Source organism: Diplotaxodon limnothrissa, linkage group LG17 (genome assembly GCF_057381915.1).
Source record: "Diplotaxodon limnothrissa isolate DT_005_m linkage group LG17, D_limnothrissa_male_GT1.1, whole genome shotgun sequence".
In the NCBI taxonomy this organism is placed as follows: domain Eukaryota; kingdom Metazoa; phylum Chordata; class Actinopteri; order Cichliformes; family Cichlidae; genus Diplotaxodon; species Diplotaxodon limnothrissa.
This window is the reverse complement of record NC_140612.1, coordinates 40,736,453-40,754,027: the sequence shown is the minus strand read 5'-3', so window position 1 is coordinate 40,754,027 and position 17,575 is coordinate 40,736,453. Positions and strand designations below refer to the sequence as shown.

The 17,575-nt window shown below is 40.8% G+C and overlaps 1 protein-coding gene across 7 annotated transcripts in view; it reads right to left on the bottom strand.

Moving 5' to 3' along the window:
- The window catches only part of csnk1g2b (casein kinase 1, gamma 2b), a 38,528-nt gene that overhangs the window by 18,168 nt on the left and 2,785 nt on the right, over positions 1-17,575 (bottom strand). For all 7 annotated transcript variants that reach the window (XM_085375402.1, XM_085375400.1, XM_085375401.1 and 4 more), the window contains exon 2: positions 16,768-17,546. In XM_085375402.1, the coding sequence (XP_085231528.1) occupies positions 16,768-16,995 (228 nt within the window). In that variant the 5' untranslated portion in view covers positions 16,996-17,546. The remainder of the gene's footprint in view (positions 1-16,767; positions 17,547-17,575) is intronic.

Below are 17,575 nucleotides of genomic sequence, written 5' to 3'. Positions count from 1 at the left end.
GGTAAAGCCACTGATTTTTTTTATGTATATTTCTGCAATCTGCACATTGTACTGACTTTCATTTTAATGTTTACACCAGGGTTCCTTGTCAGCACTTTATGCGCAGATGTTTGTAAGCTAAAAATAAACTATTGTGTATGTTCAAATATACTGTTGTGATTGAAGAAGTTAAATAAAAATGTCAGTCATCAATTCATGCATCACCTCATGTCATCATAACAGAGGTCTGTCTTCCAGGAAAGAACAGTTTAAAATTAATGTAATATAGTATTGGCCATACTATATGATGTATTGCTTGTCTTTGTTTAATAATACAGAAGACAAAGACCTTAAAAAATAATCGCATATCGCATCGCAATCGCAATATTGGGGCAAAAAAATCGCAATTAGATTATTTTCCATAATCGTTCAGCCCTACTTCAGAGCTAATGTTCATAAGTTGATTAATGGTTTTCTTTTGTTTTTGATCTACTACAGAACATTTTTATAAAATCCCAGGCCAGGAAAATCGCCTTCATGTTTTTCTGTGTTTTATCTTCAGCTACTTTGACACAAAGGCCTCTGCTGTGATGCTCACACCTTTGATAAAGTCTCAAAAGTGTCAGCTTCCTTTTTATAGATACAAAAATATGTAAATATACTGATCTGAATTATAATATTTCTGACTGTCTGAGGCAAAATTTCCCAGATTCAAATGAAATCGAATCGTGGATCGAATTGATTCAGGACCTTGTCAATCGGAATCGATTCTAGAAATCAGTGACGATACCCAGAGCCCTAGTCAGGTGCTAAAAAAATAAACATTAGACTCAAACGTTAGAACAGACTTTTCCCCGCAGCACGCTGTGTAATAAATACTCACAACGAAAACGGCGGCCGTTACAACTTATAACCAAAATAAATATCGTTTCATGCATCGGTTAAAAATTCCAGGTACACGAAGCCCAGCTGGAAACACTTCACACAAGTCGAGATGCCCGAGATTCACAGAATTTACAGAAAATGTTAAATTTTTGTGATTTATATTATTACGTTATTGAGACGATAGAGGTCTTATATCGGGATATGAGATTTTGGTCATATCGCACGTGAAAGGACGTTTTAAACTCCCTACACCATAAAAGTGTGAATTTTACCCCAAGGGAGCAATGTTTGTGAGGAACAACCTCGCGTGCATTTTTATGATTGCACTGTAGAGCTGGGCGATAGAACGATAACGATATGTATCGCGATATAACTTTTACTCGATAGAGAAATTAAGCTATCGCGATAGACCTCGCCGCTCTTGTCCTCTAAAAAAAAAAAATAAATAAAAAAAATAAAGGTCAGCCAATCCAAATTAAGTAGCGCAGAGCCGAACCAATCACAGCCGCAGCGTCACGTTGCGTGACTTGTTACGTACAGCACAAGTGCCAAGCCGCACGTGTGTTTGTTTGGGAAGCAGCCAGCGGGTAATGGAGCCAGCGCGTAATGGAGGAAATGAGTGTGCCGACTAGAAAAATCAACCGAGCGTGACCGAAGAGAAAACAGATGATGGTTCCAATGCCGGAGAGATTGTCAAACGGAAGAGCCATAGAAGTTCCGTAGTGTGAAGGTATTTCGGCTATTTCAAGTCTGACAAAAAACAGAGTAGCGTGCACTGTAAATTGTGCCGAAAGCAAGTCTGGAAATACAATAAACTGGTGCATGCGTCACACTGTGCGCCACGTTATTGTTTCGGTGAAATGAATTTCTACAATACTGTTAATTCTACTCTCTGCAGTGTTTAAATGCTTACATATACACACAGTTACTGTCCGTCCACACATACGACTCGGTTCTGCTTCTATGCCCCAGCTTTGTTTACTTTTCCCCACCGAGGCTTCTAGACTTCTGATTGGCCAACATTTCTGCACGGTTAGGAATCTAGCGCCACCTGCTGCTTTGGCATGTTCATAGCAGCGTTTTCCTTCATTTCTGCCTTTATGTGTGGACGGGATTATTTTTTAAAATGAAAACGGAAAATCTCCGTTTTCAAAAATACCCGTGTACGTGTGGACGTAGCCTCAGTCTCTGACTGGAAGCGCTAATTCGTCATTCGGCTTTTGTCAGACTAAAGTAACTGTTAAAACTGTTTGAAAAGCTCAGCTATACAACAAGGAGAGATTGAGAATTTCCTTTTAGTTCTCAGTTTATTTGATATTGACAAAAGTTAGTCAGTTTTGTCTGTTCTTCTGTAAAACAAACTAAGATTTATTTTTAGAATTAATATTTTGTTTCTAAGTGGAATTGACAGTTTAGTCTGTTTCGTTTGTTCTATTTTGAAACTTAAACGCTTTAGCGGCTGCCTTTTGTGTAGTTTGCAATATTTGTCTTTATTTATCTGAAAAAGTCTCATGTTCCTTAAGTACATCTACCCTGTTGAACTTATTATGGGAAATAAATATTTAAATAAAAACAAGCTGCTGATTATTTCACATTTTACTTGTGAGCAACGGCACATTTAAATCTTACAAATATAGTTATTCGGCTTATATCGTGATAGATATCGTTATCGCCTGAAATGAAAAAAAAAAATATCGTGATATGAATAAATCTCATATCGCCCAGCTCTATTGCACTGCCTTGCAATTAACTTAAATACCTATCGTACCACGTTTTACTTATTTTAATGCCAAACAGAACTTTAATTAAGTTTCAGGTCACACTTGAGGGACGTGAGAGGATAAAGAGCAGTTCCAGCTGGTGTACAACAGGCTTTTGTGATGACATGGCTGATAATCAACACGCCAGGACATAATGTTCATTATATCGCAAGCTCCAGCTTTGCAACCTAAAATGTAATCTGATTAACCCCACTCTCATGATGACAAGGGCATTATAGACAAACGTGAAGGGGATAGAACAAACACACCCAACTTAATTCCTCTCCTTAATCTTCAATAGCTGTGCCACAGCCTTTGTTAAAACCCAAGTTTTAGTGCTTGGTGTACTGGCTTTACATGCCTAAAGTTTTGTAGCTTTCTGTGTGTTAAGTCAGCTACTCTACATACAAAAATATGAAAATTCCCTAAACTTTATTGAGCCCAGCAACTTCACTTTGATCAACTTGTTTCCCATGGGCATCTAATTCCAAAGCACTCCTATTTTAAATTATATAAACTGAAAGCTGAAAGGCTGTCAAGCTCCCACATTCACTCCATTAGGCCTTTATCAAATCAGGAGCATCGTCTACTTCTGGTGCCCTGCAAGGACGTAGGAGTGTGAACACAAAGTATGAGCCATGTTGAACACGGTGAGGGACTTTACATCCTTTTATGATAAATGGCTGTCAGGGCTATAAATACATCCTGTGGCTTTTGTTTAAGGTGCTTTCAGAAGACGGTTTAGCGGAGGTGGTTTTAAAAAAACAAAACAAAACATAAGAGCATTGACCAACCTTGCTATAGTGTTGCCTGTGTGCTAAAATGCCACCCACATAGGCCCTGGTTTAATCAAGGTGCCTAATTGTGGGGAAAACAAAAACAGCTGTGATCAGTGTTATACAGCTAGTTGGCTTTTTCCCTCTCTAATACACTGGATTTATTTGGTAATGTTATGTTATGTGTTTTGCAGTGTGCAACTTCTGCAAACAGCTGAGAAAGCTAGCATTTAAGCAGTCTTTAGGAATACATATGCAGGCTTCTTGAAGGACATTCAATTGTCTGCCTTTTGCTCTTTGTCAACATGATCCAACACTAGGGCTGGGCCATATCATCCCGTTCACGGTAATACCGGTGTAATGTTGGGCAACGATAAGAAAATGAAATATCGCGATAGACTATGGGTAAAACGCGCATGCGCAGTGCGCCTTTGTTTACATACGCACATGGCGGCGGCGGAGAATGAGAAGAGCGAAAGCGGATCGTTGAATGAAACAGATGAACCTGAACTGGTTTGTAAAAATGCTGCAGCTTCAGTGGTGTGGAACTGGTTTAGCTTTCGTCCGTCAGATACACAACAAAGCACTATTTTTGGTAGCGCATGCTAGCGGGCCGTCGTTATTACCGTGTTGTTTGGAAAATACGGCGCACTTAAAATCAATCCTTTGATTTTTCTGAAAGTCGACAGAGCCCCTTATAATCCCGTGTGCCTTATGTATGAACTCTGGTTGTGTTTACTGACCTGGAAATGATTTTATGTGCACGGCGCTCAAAAATCTGTTAAATGTTTCAGTACGACTTTGCTAAGCTTCGAAGCCGCACCACTTGATGGATTGTCGGAGCATTACGGCTATCGTAGGCGGAGCCTCGCGGAGTGATACGTACTGTGCTTCAACATAATATTACTGTATTGTGTGTGTATAACCTCTTTTTAAGTTTCGTGGATATTATACATGGTTATGCTGAGGATATGTCGGCCAGTTTCCACTGGAAATGCCTTTTGGTTAAACTGTCAGCGAGGAATTTGCATTTGCACTGTTAAATTTTTATATTTATTTTAATGCACATAAAAAACAGCTGCTTGTGTAAGTGAAAATACATTGATGTTGTTGTTTTTTTGCACTAATAAAGTTGAGGAGTTGTAAAGTATTTTGTCTAGTGTCAATTATATCGTCAGTTATATCTTATCGCAAATTTTCAAATGTATATCGTGATAAATATTTTTGGTCGCCCTGCTCTATCCAACACTACTCTGCACATAATGATGGTGATTTTATTAAAAATATTTCAGATCTGGATTCATCACTCCATAAATCTGTGTCCTCTGATTTTATTCACTCATTTCTGATGAGGTTTCAGTAAATGGAACAATGGGGGCAGATCCTGTGTCAGTCTTTCTTAGAGACATGACTGCACATCTACGGTAGTTCTTTTAAGCCTGGCAGTTCTTTTGTCCTCCATTTGTCGAGTTTCATGAAAATGATTTAGAACCCATTACACATGATGCTGTGATATGATATGATATGATATGATATGATATGATATGATATGCCAAGTTTACGGCTAACAGGTCTTTGGGTATCACCTTGCTGGTGGAAAACCGCTGGATTGTGCCGGTCAAACTGCACCATCTTTGGCATTTTTGTAGATTCAACTAAATAAATAGGAACAATTATGTGTTGTTGTGACAGGCTTGTAGTAACAAAGTGTCCAGTGATTCATAGATCAGTGTTAAGTAATTTAACAAAAAGAAATATTTCTCAGATACAAACAATTATTCAGTGTCCTTAGAAAAAACTTTGAAAGGCCTCCAGAAAGACTGAAGAGCACTTTTAAGCAAGCCTGGCTCCTTAGAAGCAAAATATAAAGAAATGAGGGGTGGCTCAAGACTTTTGCACAGTGTACAAATGTAAACATATTATATTAATAAGCACATGGAAAACCCTTCTTTGAAAAAGAACTATACGCATAGTTTTCTAGAACATATGATGATGGGATAAGCCTTTGGCTGATCTCAGAGTCATCACATACATATTTTTCTGCAATTCTTCAGAAAAAAAAAAGTACAGAAAAGCACAGAGCTAGTGAGTAGAAACTGAGGAGGCAATAAAAAGGAGTGGAAGCCTGAGGGAGAAGACGTGTGACTGCTCTGGGAGGTGGAGCAGGTCTCTCACACATGTCAGGCCATGCCAGGGAGGAGAGGGAGAGAATATATTCAATATATAAATAAGGGGCAAAAACAGATGGCAGATCGCAGGACCCTTTAAAACAGCTTACAATAGGAAACAGAGGCTAATGGCAGCTTTACGTACTTAAGAGTCATCTCTATTCCCAGCAGATGGGCTAAGCTATGGCTGTGTGAATGACCAGGGCCGAGCTACAAATGTCTGATGTAACATCTCTGTATATGATAAGGATTCTTCTCAGCTTCCTGCACAAATCAAGATTTTTTCTTTTCAAATCTGCTTCCTGGGCTTACTATGCATGCTCAGAATGGGAGCTATCCTGTAGCGTGACTGGGCAGGGCAAAGGCACTATGGCGGAAGGAATACAATAGTAGGTTTTCATTGTCTTAAATGTATACTCAGCTGATCCACAGATTGAAAAGGGTCCTTCACCCCACCCACCCACACACCAACACCCCTGTACACACTCTATCTATATTGTATATGAGGACTGAGGAACCCACATTAGAAGTGACACCAGCATTTAAAGACAGAGCCCCCAAACAGCCCTTCAGGTTTACTGGACTCACGTGGCGTACAGACTCTGCGACAGCTCGGACCACAATTCATATTCCAAGTCTAGCAAAATAACAGAAGTTCACATCAATATATGCCTGTCAGACCAGCAGCAGTTTTCTGCTCTAGATTCTTTCTGATGGGTTAATGGTCAGGTGATGGGGACATTTTGTGTGTTTAAAAGGGCACAGAGGTGCTATGCTATCTTTAGTGGAGTAACAAAATACAGGGCTCTATTAGGCACATTCCTAAAGTTAGAAAAAAAGAAAGACTTAATATACAGAAAACAGTCAGTTTTAGTGTCTTACTCTTACTGGCCACTCAAAGTGCTTCAGGACCTTGGCCTAGTTGAACCCCAGGAAACTGAACCCTGAGCTTCTGATTAATCAATGGCCAGCTCTGTGGGATCAGAACACATGGGCCAGGCCTTTCCTCCCCACACACATCAGGGAGCCTTGGCACCATTGACCCAGCTGCCAACTCAACAACTGTTCATCAGTGGACCACGTTAAATTAATAATCACAGCATACTGGTGTTAGCAGTGTTGTTTCATTTATCTTTCCCTGATTGTAGTTCTCCTGGCTGACTGGTGTACTCTGTGTGTTAAAAAGGCAACACAATAGTTTGCTGCTGACATTACATCTAAGCTGTTAAATTTATGATACCAAACCCTAAATAAAGAAAGGAAACTAACCCAGAGCTGTAGATTGTGACAGCTTTATCCCTTACTGACAAACCAAATCCTTATAAACAACTTCACAAGCAAGAAAGTAGGAGTAGATTTTCCAAAAGCATGACAGCCATTCAGACACAACACTGAAGCAGCTTCATTATAGGGTGTCTTCAGTCTAACTACTGAAGACACCCTATAATGGGCAAGATGGGAACTGAAACAGCTATAAATGACTACTAGCTGCAGCTCAACACTAAAAAGGTTACAGACTTGTTGATATCAACACAAAAACATCCCTTAGAGCCTCAAATCCTGCAGCTACAACAGCCTGCGAATGGCACAGAGTTTAAATGTTACATGCCATTTGAAGGATGACCCTTAAGAGCAAAACACTTGAAGCTTGTACAAATATACAATTATGTCATCAGCGATCAGTTGCTGGTTTCTGCATTATAACTTTTCATGGACTCCAAAGACTTGTAGACAGAGCAGACCGTCAGCACCACACAAAGTCCTTTTCCTGGGATTAACCATCTGCATATGATGTCATCTGGGCTAAATCTGATCTCCATTTCCACACAGCCGAGAAACATCAGCTCTGGCCTCAGGGACTGGGTAAAGTAACAACCACCAGATTACAGCAGAATAAAATAAAATTATAGCTGAAATCACCAAAAAAGACAGTAAGTTGTTTTGGTTGCACATGTAGCATCAACTTACAATAAATTTAGATTTAAAATAATTATTTTGTATTCATTTTGAACACCAGTTATATGGTGTTAAACAATTATTTTTACAGCTGACATATTCAGCTGCAAAGACGTATCATGTCATATTCATTAAATAAAAGAGATTGCGCCTTGACCCCCGTGAACAATATCATACACTTAAAATTGACTGATGAAGCAACAGCTGCACGGATGTAATGCAATTCATAAATAAATATCTGTTGTTCAGCCACGATGACATTGCATATGTATGCCTATGTCCAGGGATCAGACCCAGCATTATGCATAAGGCTCAGAATAGATGCTGACCTTTGCTTGGCTCCCAGTAAACCATTTCAAAATATGAAACTGACAATGTGACTCATCTCATCTTAGACAGAGCAACACAAATGTCAACAGAGTGCATCTTTACTTCCAAGCCATCACACTCACTTTAGTTGTGCTAATGGATCACCGTAGGCCTCAGACAAATGGCTGAGGTGTGCTTAGATTCTCTCAATTCAAGCTAGAGGTTAGAAGGTGGTTTTAAGAAGTCAGCGGTGTTCGAGGGCAACAGCTGGCCAGTGGCCAGCTCTTCTCCTGTTTCAGCTCAAATTTAACATGCCCAGATGGAATCATCAGCTGTTTCCCAAAACCTAGTGCGGCAATCAGGAAGTGCTGGGATCAGCCAGATTTAGACATTCATTTCATCCCAAAGAATCATCTTCCTTAGAAAGATTATTTTTAAACGCAAGAGGTGAAGAAGAACATTACGGACAAGGTCAAGAAACACTTCTTTATGCACACGAGTACAGTAAAGGAGTGGTGGCCTCTGACCCGTGTACACTATTATTCCAACTGAATTACTGCCTGTGTTAAGGAGTGGCTCTGTGACAGGTGTGGCACAGCTGAATGAATTGAGAAACACAACCATGTAATGTTATTATCAAGAGTCAAGATGACCTTAGCAGGAATTAGTGTTCAATATCTATTATTATCAGGCTTTGAGGTGGTTATAAGATGCCATTTACTGCAACCATAAACTGCTTTCCCTAATTTTATATTACAGTTATGGCTTATAGCTTCTGACAATTCTGTGCGCATTTAAAACATGTCAAAGTCAGCCGCTACAGACAGAGCAGGAAAAACATATTACGCAGTGATCTACACAGTCATGGGTTGTTCCACTGACATGAACCTTAATAGGAAGTCTCCTTTGTCTTTTACGGGACCGAGTCATGGCCAAAGTTTGATACGCTGAATTGCATAGCCTTGTTTGTTTAACTCTGAAACTGTAGCCACAAGTTGTGTAAATAAAGCCTAGCTAGAATTTCAGCTGATCATTGTTTATAACATCTTAAAAACACACACACACACACAGCTGATGTGTGTGTGTAACAGTGCAATGCAAAACAGAAAACAATCAGCAGTCCTTACTGTATTTTATTTACACTTATTATATTTTAATTCCCTGATATGACAAAATTTTTCAATAGATTTAAAGAGCCTGTAGTTTCATTTCAAAGCTGACAAGCTTAACTACAGTCAACATGACAAAAAAATGACTCAGTGTCCCTTTCCTAATCATTTGCCCTAGATCCCGTTAAGCCCCAGCAATACGGCAGCATATCTGAATTTCCTACATGGCATCGAGCAGCTTTAACTCTGAACTCGAGCTTTGCCCCCTTCTCTTGCAAAGCAAACTCTCAGAAATAGACCGACCTGAGGTCAGTCTGGCTCTAGGTCTTTTCAAATGACCATCATCTGATTCTGGTTTGGTTATTTTGGCTCTTGTGTACCACCTCAATTACAATCCTGTAAAGAAAGTCAAGGCAGAGCGGTGAAGCATGCATTCACGGCAGTGACCAAAAAGGAGCAAAATGTGAGAAACTGGTGATGATTGAACATTGCATGTAATTTGGCGATGGACTCTCGAGTGTAACTCCTGAAACAGCTGAATGGAAAATGTGACTAGTGCTTTGGTTTGAACCAGGATGTGGACTTAGAAGCTACAATTACACAGCACTCACTGCTCCACAGGCACACACGCCCATACACCATATTCAAACCTATTTTTTATGCTGTCACGATTTTGCAGTGTCAGTGTTTTATGTACTTCTATAAAAAACACCAACATTTAAGACACAGACATTCCTGTGCAGCTTTTATGCCTGTGACAAAATCTTGACAAACATCAAATGTGAGTCTGCATGAACGCACTGTGTTGCTGCCGGCTACCGATTCATTTGAGCAGAGCAGGGGTGGGCAACTCCAGGCCTCGAGGGCCGGTGTCCCTGCAGGTTTTAGATGTGTCCTTGAACCAACACAGCCGATTTAAATGGCTAAATTAGCTCCTGCAGTTCTCCAGAGGCCTGGTAACGAACTAATCATGTGATTCAGGTGTGTTGACCCAAGGTGAGATCTAAACCCTGCAGGACACCGACCCGCGAGGCCTGGAATTGCCCACCCCTGCATTAGAGGATTAGCTAGCTGACTAAAGGTAGGCTTTTACATACTGTTGACATCCAAGGATCTTTTAACTCAGTCTGCCCAGCATGCACTCTAGAGAGCCAAAGCTAAAGCGTCAAGATGTCACTTGAATTCCTGACAAACATGCTGATAGAGCTTTTGCTCCTTCAAAGTTTTTCAACAACTGCCTCATGGCGAGCTGGTGTAAGCTGCTGAACTAGACCGCAACGAGAGCTGCTTATCATGATTCAGTGGGAGGCAGACAAGAGAGTTGGATCCAACCCCTCAGATTTCCATCACGACTGACCCAGCACTGTGACTGGCTTCACTCAGATACACTGCCTCACTCATATGCCTCTGCACCGGTGACTCAGCCACAGAACATAAAAGAGTCAACCGGAGACAATCATCTGTTCACCAAACATGATTTCAAACTTGGATTTGAAAAAATAAAAAAATAAAAAAATAAAAAAAGGAGTAAGGTATATAATCGACCATGCTATAGTTGGTCCTTCACAGAGCATGCTAGGCATGGTCATTTTCAAACAAACAAGTTCTTTCATAGATCAAATATTTTGTGAGACTATTTGTTGTACTACAATCTCTACATCCTGGAGTTTACCAGCACTTGTATGTAAACTACCACCCCTACTACATTCTGTAACACACAAAGAACGCATTTGTTACCCAACAAAAACAGAACATCACCTCAACAACCAGATATCAGACCGATGAATTATATGTGGTATGGTGATATTAAATATTACTCCATAAATGTGAGAAATGCACAACATTAAAGTCTGTTAAAACCACAAAATAAATAACTAAAATATTTCACAGCGAGTATCAGATAGTATTTATGCTTACAATGGTCATCCCTTGTAGTTACCAGTGTATACTGGTCCTCACTGGAAGCAAAACGTTTAGTGAAATACGTAAAGTAACATTAAATGACTTTTTTGTTTCTAACAGAGTGAACATCTGCTCAGTATTATCAGTGCCTCAGCCACATACAAATAGATATGAGCTTTCGTTTGTACCTGGCTGTCTAGCAGCCTGAACATAATGCAGTCCCAACAACCATGCTGCTTCTCACTCCGTTTGTCCTTGTATAAGTTACTTAGTGGAAAGGAAGGAAGCAGTGACACTCCAAATTTGCCATCCATAAACAAAAATAAATAAATAAAGTATAATAAAACACTCTAGCGCTGATGGGGGAACTGCAGATTTACCACAGATTAAGGTTGTTTTTTGCTGCTATTTGACTCAGACTAAGCTATCTAATAAGGCTGTCTAAAACTTGCATAATGCACTCAGCTAGATCATTTCCCTAAATAACAATATGCACTCTGTCTTTTTGCACAGTGAAAAAAAAAAAAAAAAAAACAGCGTCTTTTAAAGCCACAATAGCTTTACGGTGTTTCTTGATAGGCATCGTGTTCAAGTGTAAAAGGCAGAGACATCAGCAAAGCACATGCACCAATCAGACATTTTGTACTTTATCCAACTTGTAGATTTGACTATAACTAGCCCTAGTTTATAAATTCATATGGTGTCTTTCTATTCCTCAAAACAAATGTTGTTTTCCCCCCCACATCTGAAATGTGTCTGTCTTTAACAAGCACCGTCTACATAAAATACTCCTCTGCATGCACGTGGCTGGCACACAATGCACAGTAGGATGCTGTGTTTACTGTGTTCATCTCCCTAGATGGCCATCCAACATCAGCCCCCTCTCACTGAGCTATAGGGAGGCATTGGCTGTACAATAAGTATCAGCACCACACTACTTATTACTCTCCTCCTGCGTTCAGGAGATATTACAGACATTTGTCATAGCTAAAGGTAGTCATGACCACAAAGAGGAGACTTCATTTATTTGATTCATTACTGCCAATACCAGTTCTGAAGGCGGAAAGTATCACAGGCCATTCCTATCTGTCGATAAACAACCAGCTACATCAAAAGGGATTAGAAATAAAAACCAAACTGAAAAGATTGTAACTCAAAAGTCTGTTCAAAGTGGACTGGTAGACATCCTAACAAAAATGTACGCAAAAACTAAGGGAAGTGGTTGAGAGGGGGTTGAAGACCTCTCGAAAAACAATTAACTACAGATGGTAAGACAGAGCGAGTGCTACATCAAGACAGCAGTATTAAAATGAAAATCTGTAAAATGCCTCATGGATAGAAAGGTTTAGACGAAAACGTTCTGATGGAGATGATGTGTCACTTTACCCTCTCAGTAAAGCCTGATGGGCGGCTAGTGTGTACAGTAAGCCACAACAGCAAGCAGACATTTAATGGTTTTGTTTCTTTAAGACTCTGGGATCTCCCCTTGGGAGTGAAGCCTGCAGTGTACTTACAGCAGCGTCTGTACAGTCCTGCCTCCAACACGTAGGCACTTGCCAGTGTGAGAAAGCACCCAGCTGAACCAAAGACTGACCTACTGTGTGTCCACAAGGCCGGCCAACAAAGACGACCTTTCAGCACTTAGCAGCTTCTCTCTGCAGCAACGTTTAAAGCAATTCTCGATCCACTGCCAGAGGATCGAGTGCACAGGCCTTTCATACCATACCAACTCAATCTCTGTCTCTGCTATTAAGTGGCAAAGCAGGGTGAAACTGACATTCACCTTTTTACTTTGATTCACAGAGGTGCCACCAAAATACCCAGCCAAACACAGCATTCAGCAAACAACAGTACCAGCCAAAGACTAACTAATCATTACATGCCATCCTTCAGAGCTTAGCATTTAAAATTGGTTGTTACAACAAAGCAGATTAAAAACTACTTTCGTCAACCAGATTACATTTGTTATCCCAAGAAAATAGTTTTATTAGTTTCTTGGTAAAACAACAATCTTCACTTGACCGGGCATAAAGAAATTTATATTACACACTCTCCCTCTGTCTTCGTTTTCTCATCTACTCATTACTGTACATCAGAGTTTCTCCAAGAGATGTTGTCCAAAATGCACCATTAAATCAGGCTCTAGTCTATATTAAAGTCTATAATAGACCTGCAAGGAGTACTTAGCAAAGCAGAATAAGCAAACTTTAATCTTTTTTTCATACCATTCAAATGCAAAAAAATTTCTACTTTTTTTTAAACACATATTTAGTAACATTTGTGTTACTAAGTCAGAGGCTCAGTAAACAAGCAGCATGAGAACATCTGATATGTTTCATGTGACATTTACAGTGGGGCAAAAAAGTATTTAGTCAGCCACCGATTGTGCAAGTTCCCCCACTTAAAATGATGACAGAGGTCAGTAATTTGCACCAGAGGTACACTTCAACTGTGAGAGACAGAATGTGAAAAAAAATCCATGAATTCACATGGTAGGATTTGTAAAGAATTTATTCGTAAATCAGGGTGGAAAATAAGTATTTGGTCACCTCAAACAAGGAAAATCTCTGGCTCTCACAGACCTGTAACGTCTTCTGTAAGAAGCTTTTCTGTCCCCCACTCGTTACCTGTATGAATGGCACCTGTTTGAACTCATCATCTGTATAAAAGACACCTGTCCACAGCCTCAAACAGTCAGACTCCAAACTCCGCCATGGCCAAGACCAAAGAGCTTTTGAAGGACACCAGGAAAAGTATTGTAGACCTGCACCAGACTGGGAAGAGTGAATCTACAATAGGCAAGCAGCTTGGTGTGAAAAAAATCAACTGTGGGAGCAATCATCAGAAAATGGAAGACATACAAGACCACTGATAATCTCCCTCGATCTGGGGCTCCACGCAAGATCTCATCCCGTGGGGTCAAAATGATCATGAGAACGGTGAGCAAAGATCCCAGAACCACACGGGGGGACCTGGTGAATGACCTGCAGAGAGCTGGGACCAAAGTAACAAAGGTCACCATCAGTAACACACTACAACGGCAGGGAATCAAATCCCGCAGTGCCAGACGTGTTCCGCTGCTGAAGCCAGTGCATGTCCAGGCCCGTCTGAAGTTTGCCAGAGAGCACATGGATGATACAGCAGAGGATTGGGAGAATGTCATGTGGTCAGATGAAACCAAAGTAGAACTTTTTGGTATAAACTCAACTCGTCGTGTTTGGAGGAAGAAGAATACTGAGTTGCATCCCAAGAACACCATACCTACTGTGAAGCATGGGGGTGGAAACATCATGCTATGGGGCTGTTTTTCTGCCAAGGGGACAGGACGACTGATCCGTGTTAAGGACAGAATGAATGGGGCCATGTATCGTGAGATTTTGAGCCAAAACCTCCTTCCATCAGTGAGAACTTTGAAGATGAAACGAGGCTGGGTCTTCCAACATGACAATGATCCAAAACACACCGCCCGGGCAACAAAGGAGTGGCTCTGTAAGAAGCATTTGAAAGTCCTGGAGTGGCCTAGCCAGTCTCCAGACCTCAACCCCATAGAAAATCTGTGGCGGGAGTTGAAAGTCCGTGTTGCTCGGCGACAGCCCCAAAACATCACTGCTCTCGAGAAGATCTGCATGGAGGAATGGGCCAAAATACCAGCTACTGTGTGTGCAAACCTGGTAAAGACCTATAGTAAACGTTTGACCTCTGTTATTGCCAACAAAGGTTATGTTACAAAGTATTGAGTTGTATTTTTGTTATTGACCAAATACTTATTTTCCACCCTGATTTACGAATAAATTCTTTACAAATCCTACCATGTGGATTCATGGATTTTTTTTTCACATTCTGTCTCTCACAGTTGAAGTGTACCTCTGGTGCAAATTACTGACCTCTGTCATCATTTTAGGTGGGGGAACTTGCACAATCGGTGGCTGACTAAATACTTTTTTGCCCCACTGTATATACTAAACAATTAGTGAACTGTTTGAGAACTGATTGACAGATTGATACATGTAACAAACAGCATATTTTCTGATTTTGTCATTTTTACAGTGATCAATGAAATCTGTGATAAAACGACAATATTCAACTCATGTCTAACTTATGTTCATAGATAACAGGACTGTTATTTGTTTTAGTCTGTCAGGAAATGCTCAGCAACAGCCTCTGACAAATCAGATACCCTACTTGACAGGCAGTGACACTCACGGGGTTACCCCGGAGAGCTGTGAGATCAGGGACAGACAGAAACAAGTGGACGGGGAACTATCTGCAGTCTGGGTGAAGGGAGAAGCCTTCTTCATGTCAACGCCAGTAATGCCCAGAGCTGTGCCAGCTGTTAAGTGTCCTGACCCATCCTGGCTCTACTATTAGGGTATTCCCATCTCTGGGAATGAACCTAAGATGCCACGAAACAGCAGTGTGTGTGTGTGCGTTTTATTTATTTTATTTTTTTTTATGTATTCACTGAATTTTCTTTCCCGTGTCTGTCCTTTCTTCTATACCCATACGTACACAACCTGCCAACAAACTCACCCAAAGCTACACATGTGCAAACACAAAACATCAACTGTAATTTTACTGTTACATGTTGCTGTTTTTCTGTGTCTTTCTAAAATATCAGATAAATAAAAGCCCAGTAATAACACTGATGCTGAAAATGTACGCCTACAAAAGATAACGATAGTGAACCTGAAAGGAAGCAACAGAAGTCGTAATTTTAACTCTAAAAACAACATGAAAATACACATCAACAACAAAACAAAAAAAGTCCTTAATAACCCCGAGTCTACAGAGTCAAGTCGGGTCTGATGAGCCCTTTGGCAGACTTCACCCTGTTGTTATTTTACAGTCGGAGATGTTGGGTCCAGTAGCCACGAGATCCACATAGTGGTGTTACAGCCCTAATGCCAGATCCAGATATAGCTGGACACCATGGGGATAAAAATACCCAAACAGATGGGAGGGTTCACAGGCAGAGGGGGAGAGGCACCAAGCACAATTAAAGACTTCAGACAAGAGGAGGACTGCAATTACAGCTGTTTGCTAACCTCTGCCTTCTAGTGGTTAGCACAACCTTTAGTTAATACCTATTCAGCGATAACGACCTCCCTCAGAGACAGAAACGTTAACGTTAATCATATGCCTAGCCCCAACAGCTTCAGTATTAACACCTACTTAGAATGGGAGTTAGACCTCTTCTTCTAGACTGACCAAATTTCAGGGGAAAAACAGATTTCAAACATCAAAGTGGTACAAGTGGCAACAAATTTATGGTGAAGAGAAAAGTTGAAGTGCTGAGGAAATGGCTGAGCTGTCACAGGCTGCCCCAGAATCAAGCAATCAGAAAACAAACAGGCCTTGACATTTCATGTGGTTTTCACAGTCTGTTTGAAAGCTACTAAACCAGTGCCGCTGGGGAAAAAAAAAAAAACACCGCTCATGCTGACACAAAGCAAGTACACTACTGACTGAGCTTAAGGCCTGTGTGGGACTATTTAATAAGGGCCTACAAATGAATTAACATTATTCTAATGACGAAGAAATTGGTGAAAGGGAAGGAAGTGTAAAAATGATCTTTACAAGAATTGCTACTGTGCATGAAGTGACAAAGGTTACTAAAGAAACAAACAAACACTGAAATGCACTTAAGAAAAATGTTCTTTCAGTCGCAGTTTCTTCACCTCATCCAGAGGACAGCTGACTCAAAAGCATACAAGAGCAGGTCGTGGGAAAAGGGCCCCGTCTGATTGTTCTTATTTACTTCCTGTGTATCTCACTCTCAAACAGTCAAGTGCACAATGAAACTGGGCTGTAATTAAGATAATAACTTTTCACAATAGAGATTTATCAGAATAAGTTATTTGAGGACACCTGGAACAGTAGGTTTTTGTTTTCAATTTCAAGAGATAGTTCAAGAGATACTTACCAACTTAATGGCCACATATTCGTTAGTATAGAGATTTTTTCCCAGCCGCAGTTCTCCAAAGTTTCCACAGCCAATTTTTTTACCCACGCGGAAGTTTGGACCAACCATAAGAACTCCAGAATTGCTCCCTGTACTCCTGCCCCCATGTCCAGGCCTGCTGCTTGTTGTCTTAGACATCTTTTTCCCTTCCTCTGTCTCTCCCTTGCCCCCTCTCTTGTCAAAATCCATAAGCTTGTGATACCCTGGCCTCTCCACGGTTATTTTCCAGCCATGCAAACCATAGAAACTCCAATGACAATGGAGACTGTTTTAGGGAGGGGGGGGGGGGGAGACGCCTCACAGGACAGAGGAAAGGTGTTGCTGTTAAAATGCGAAGCGGTTCAGAAGACACTTAAATGAGCCAAAACTGCAGCCGAATGGACCCGTGTGTCTATTGGACAGCTTTTTCCCTTTTTCTTCGTTTACCAGAGGGGCTTCTTTGTTGTGCGTTTCTCCACTCCAGTCTCAGAGCATCATGTCCCCGCCTGACAAATAGGCAGGTGATGTTAGGATGTGTCCAAAGACACACATGCAACACTAGTCATAAAAAAGCACTCGGAAACGCAACTACTGCATCCACAAGGCCACTTGGGAACATCTCCTGGAGTGCCTCATTCCTTCTGGTCAGCCTTCAGTGACACTTTGGACGCTCTCCATGATGCAGGGCCACAGCTTAGCGGGCAACCCGGAATTACACTGACAGCAGGAACGAACAGTCTGGGGTGATGTTGGTTTGTTATCTGAAAAAGAAAAACATGGCCAGAAATCA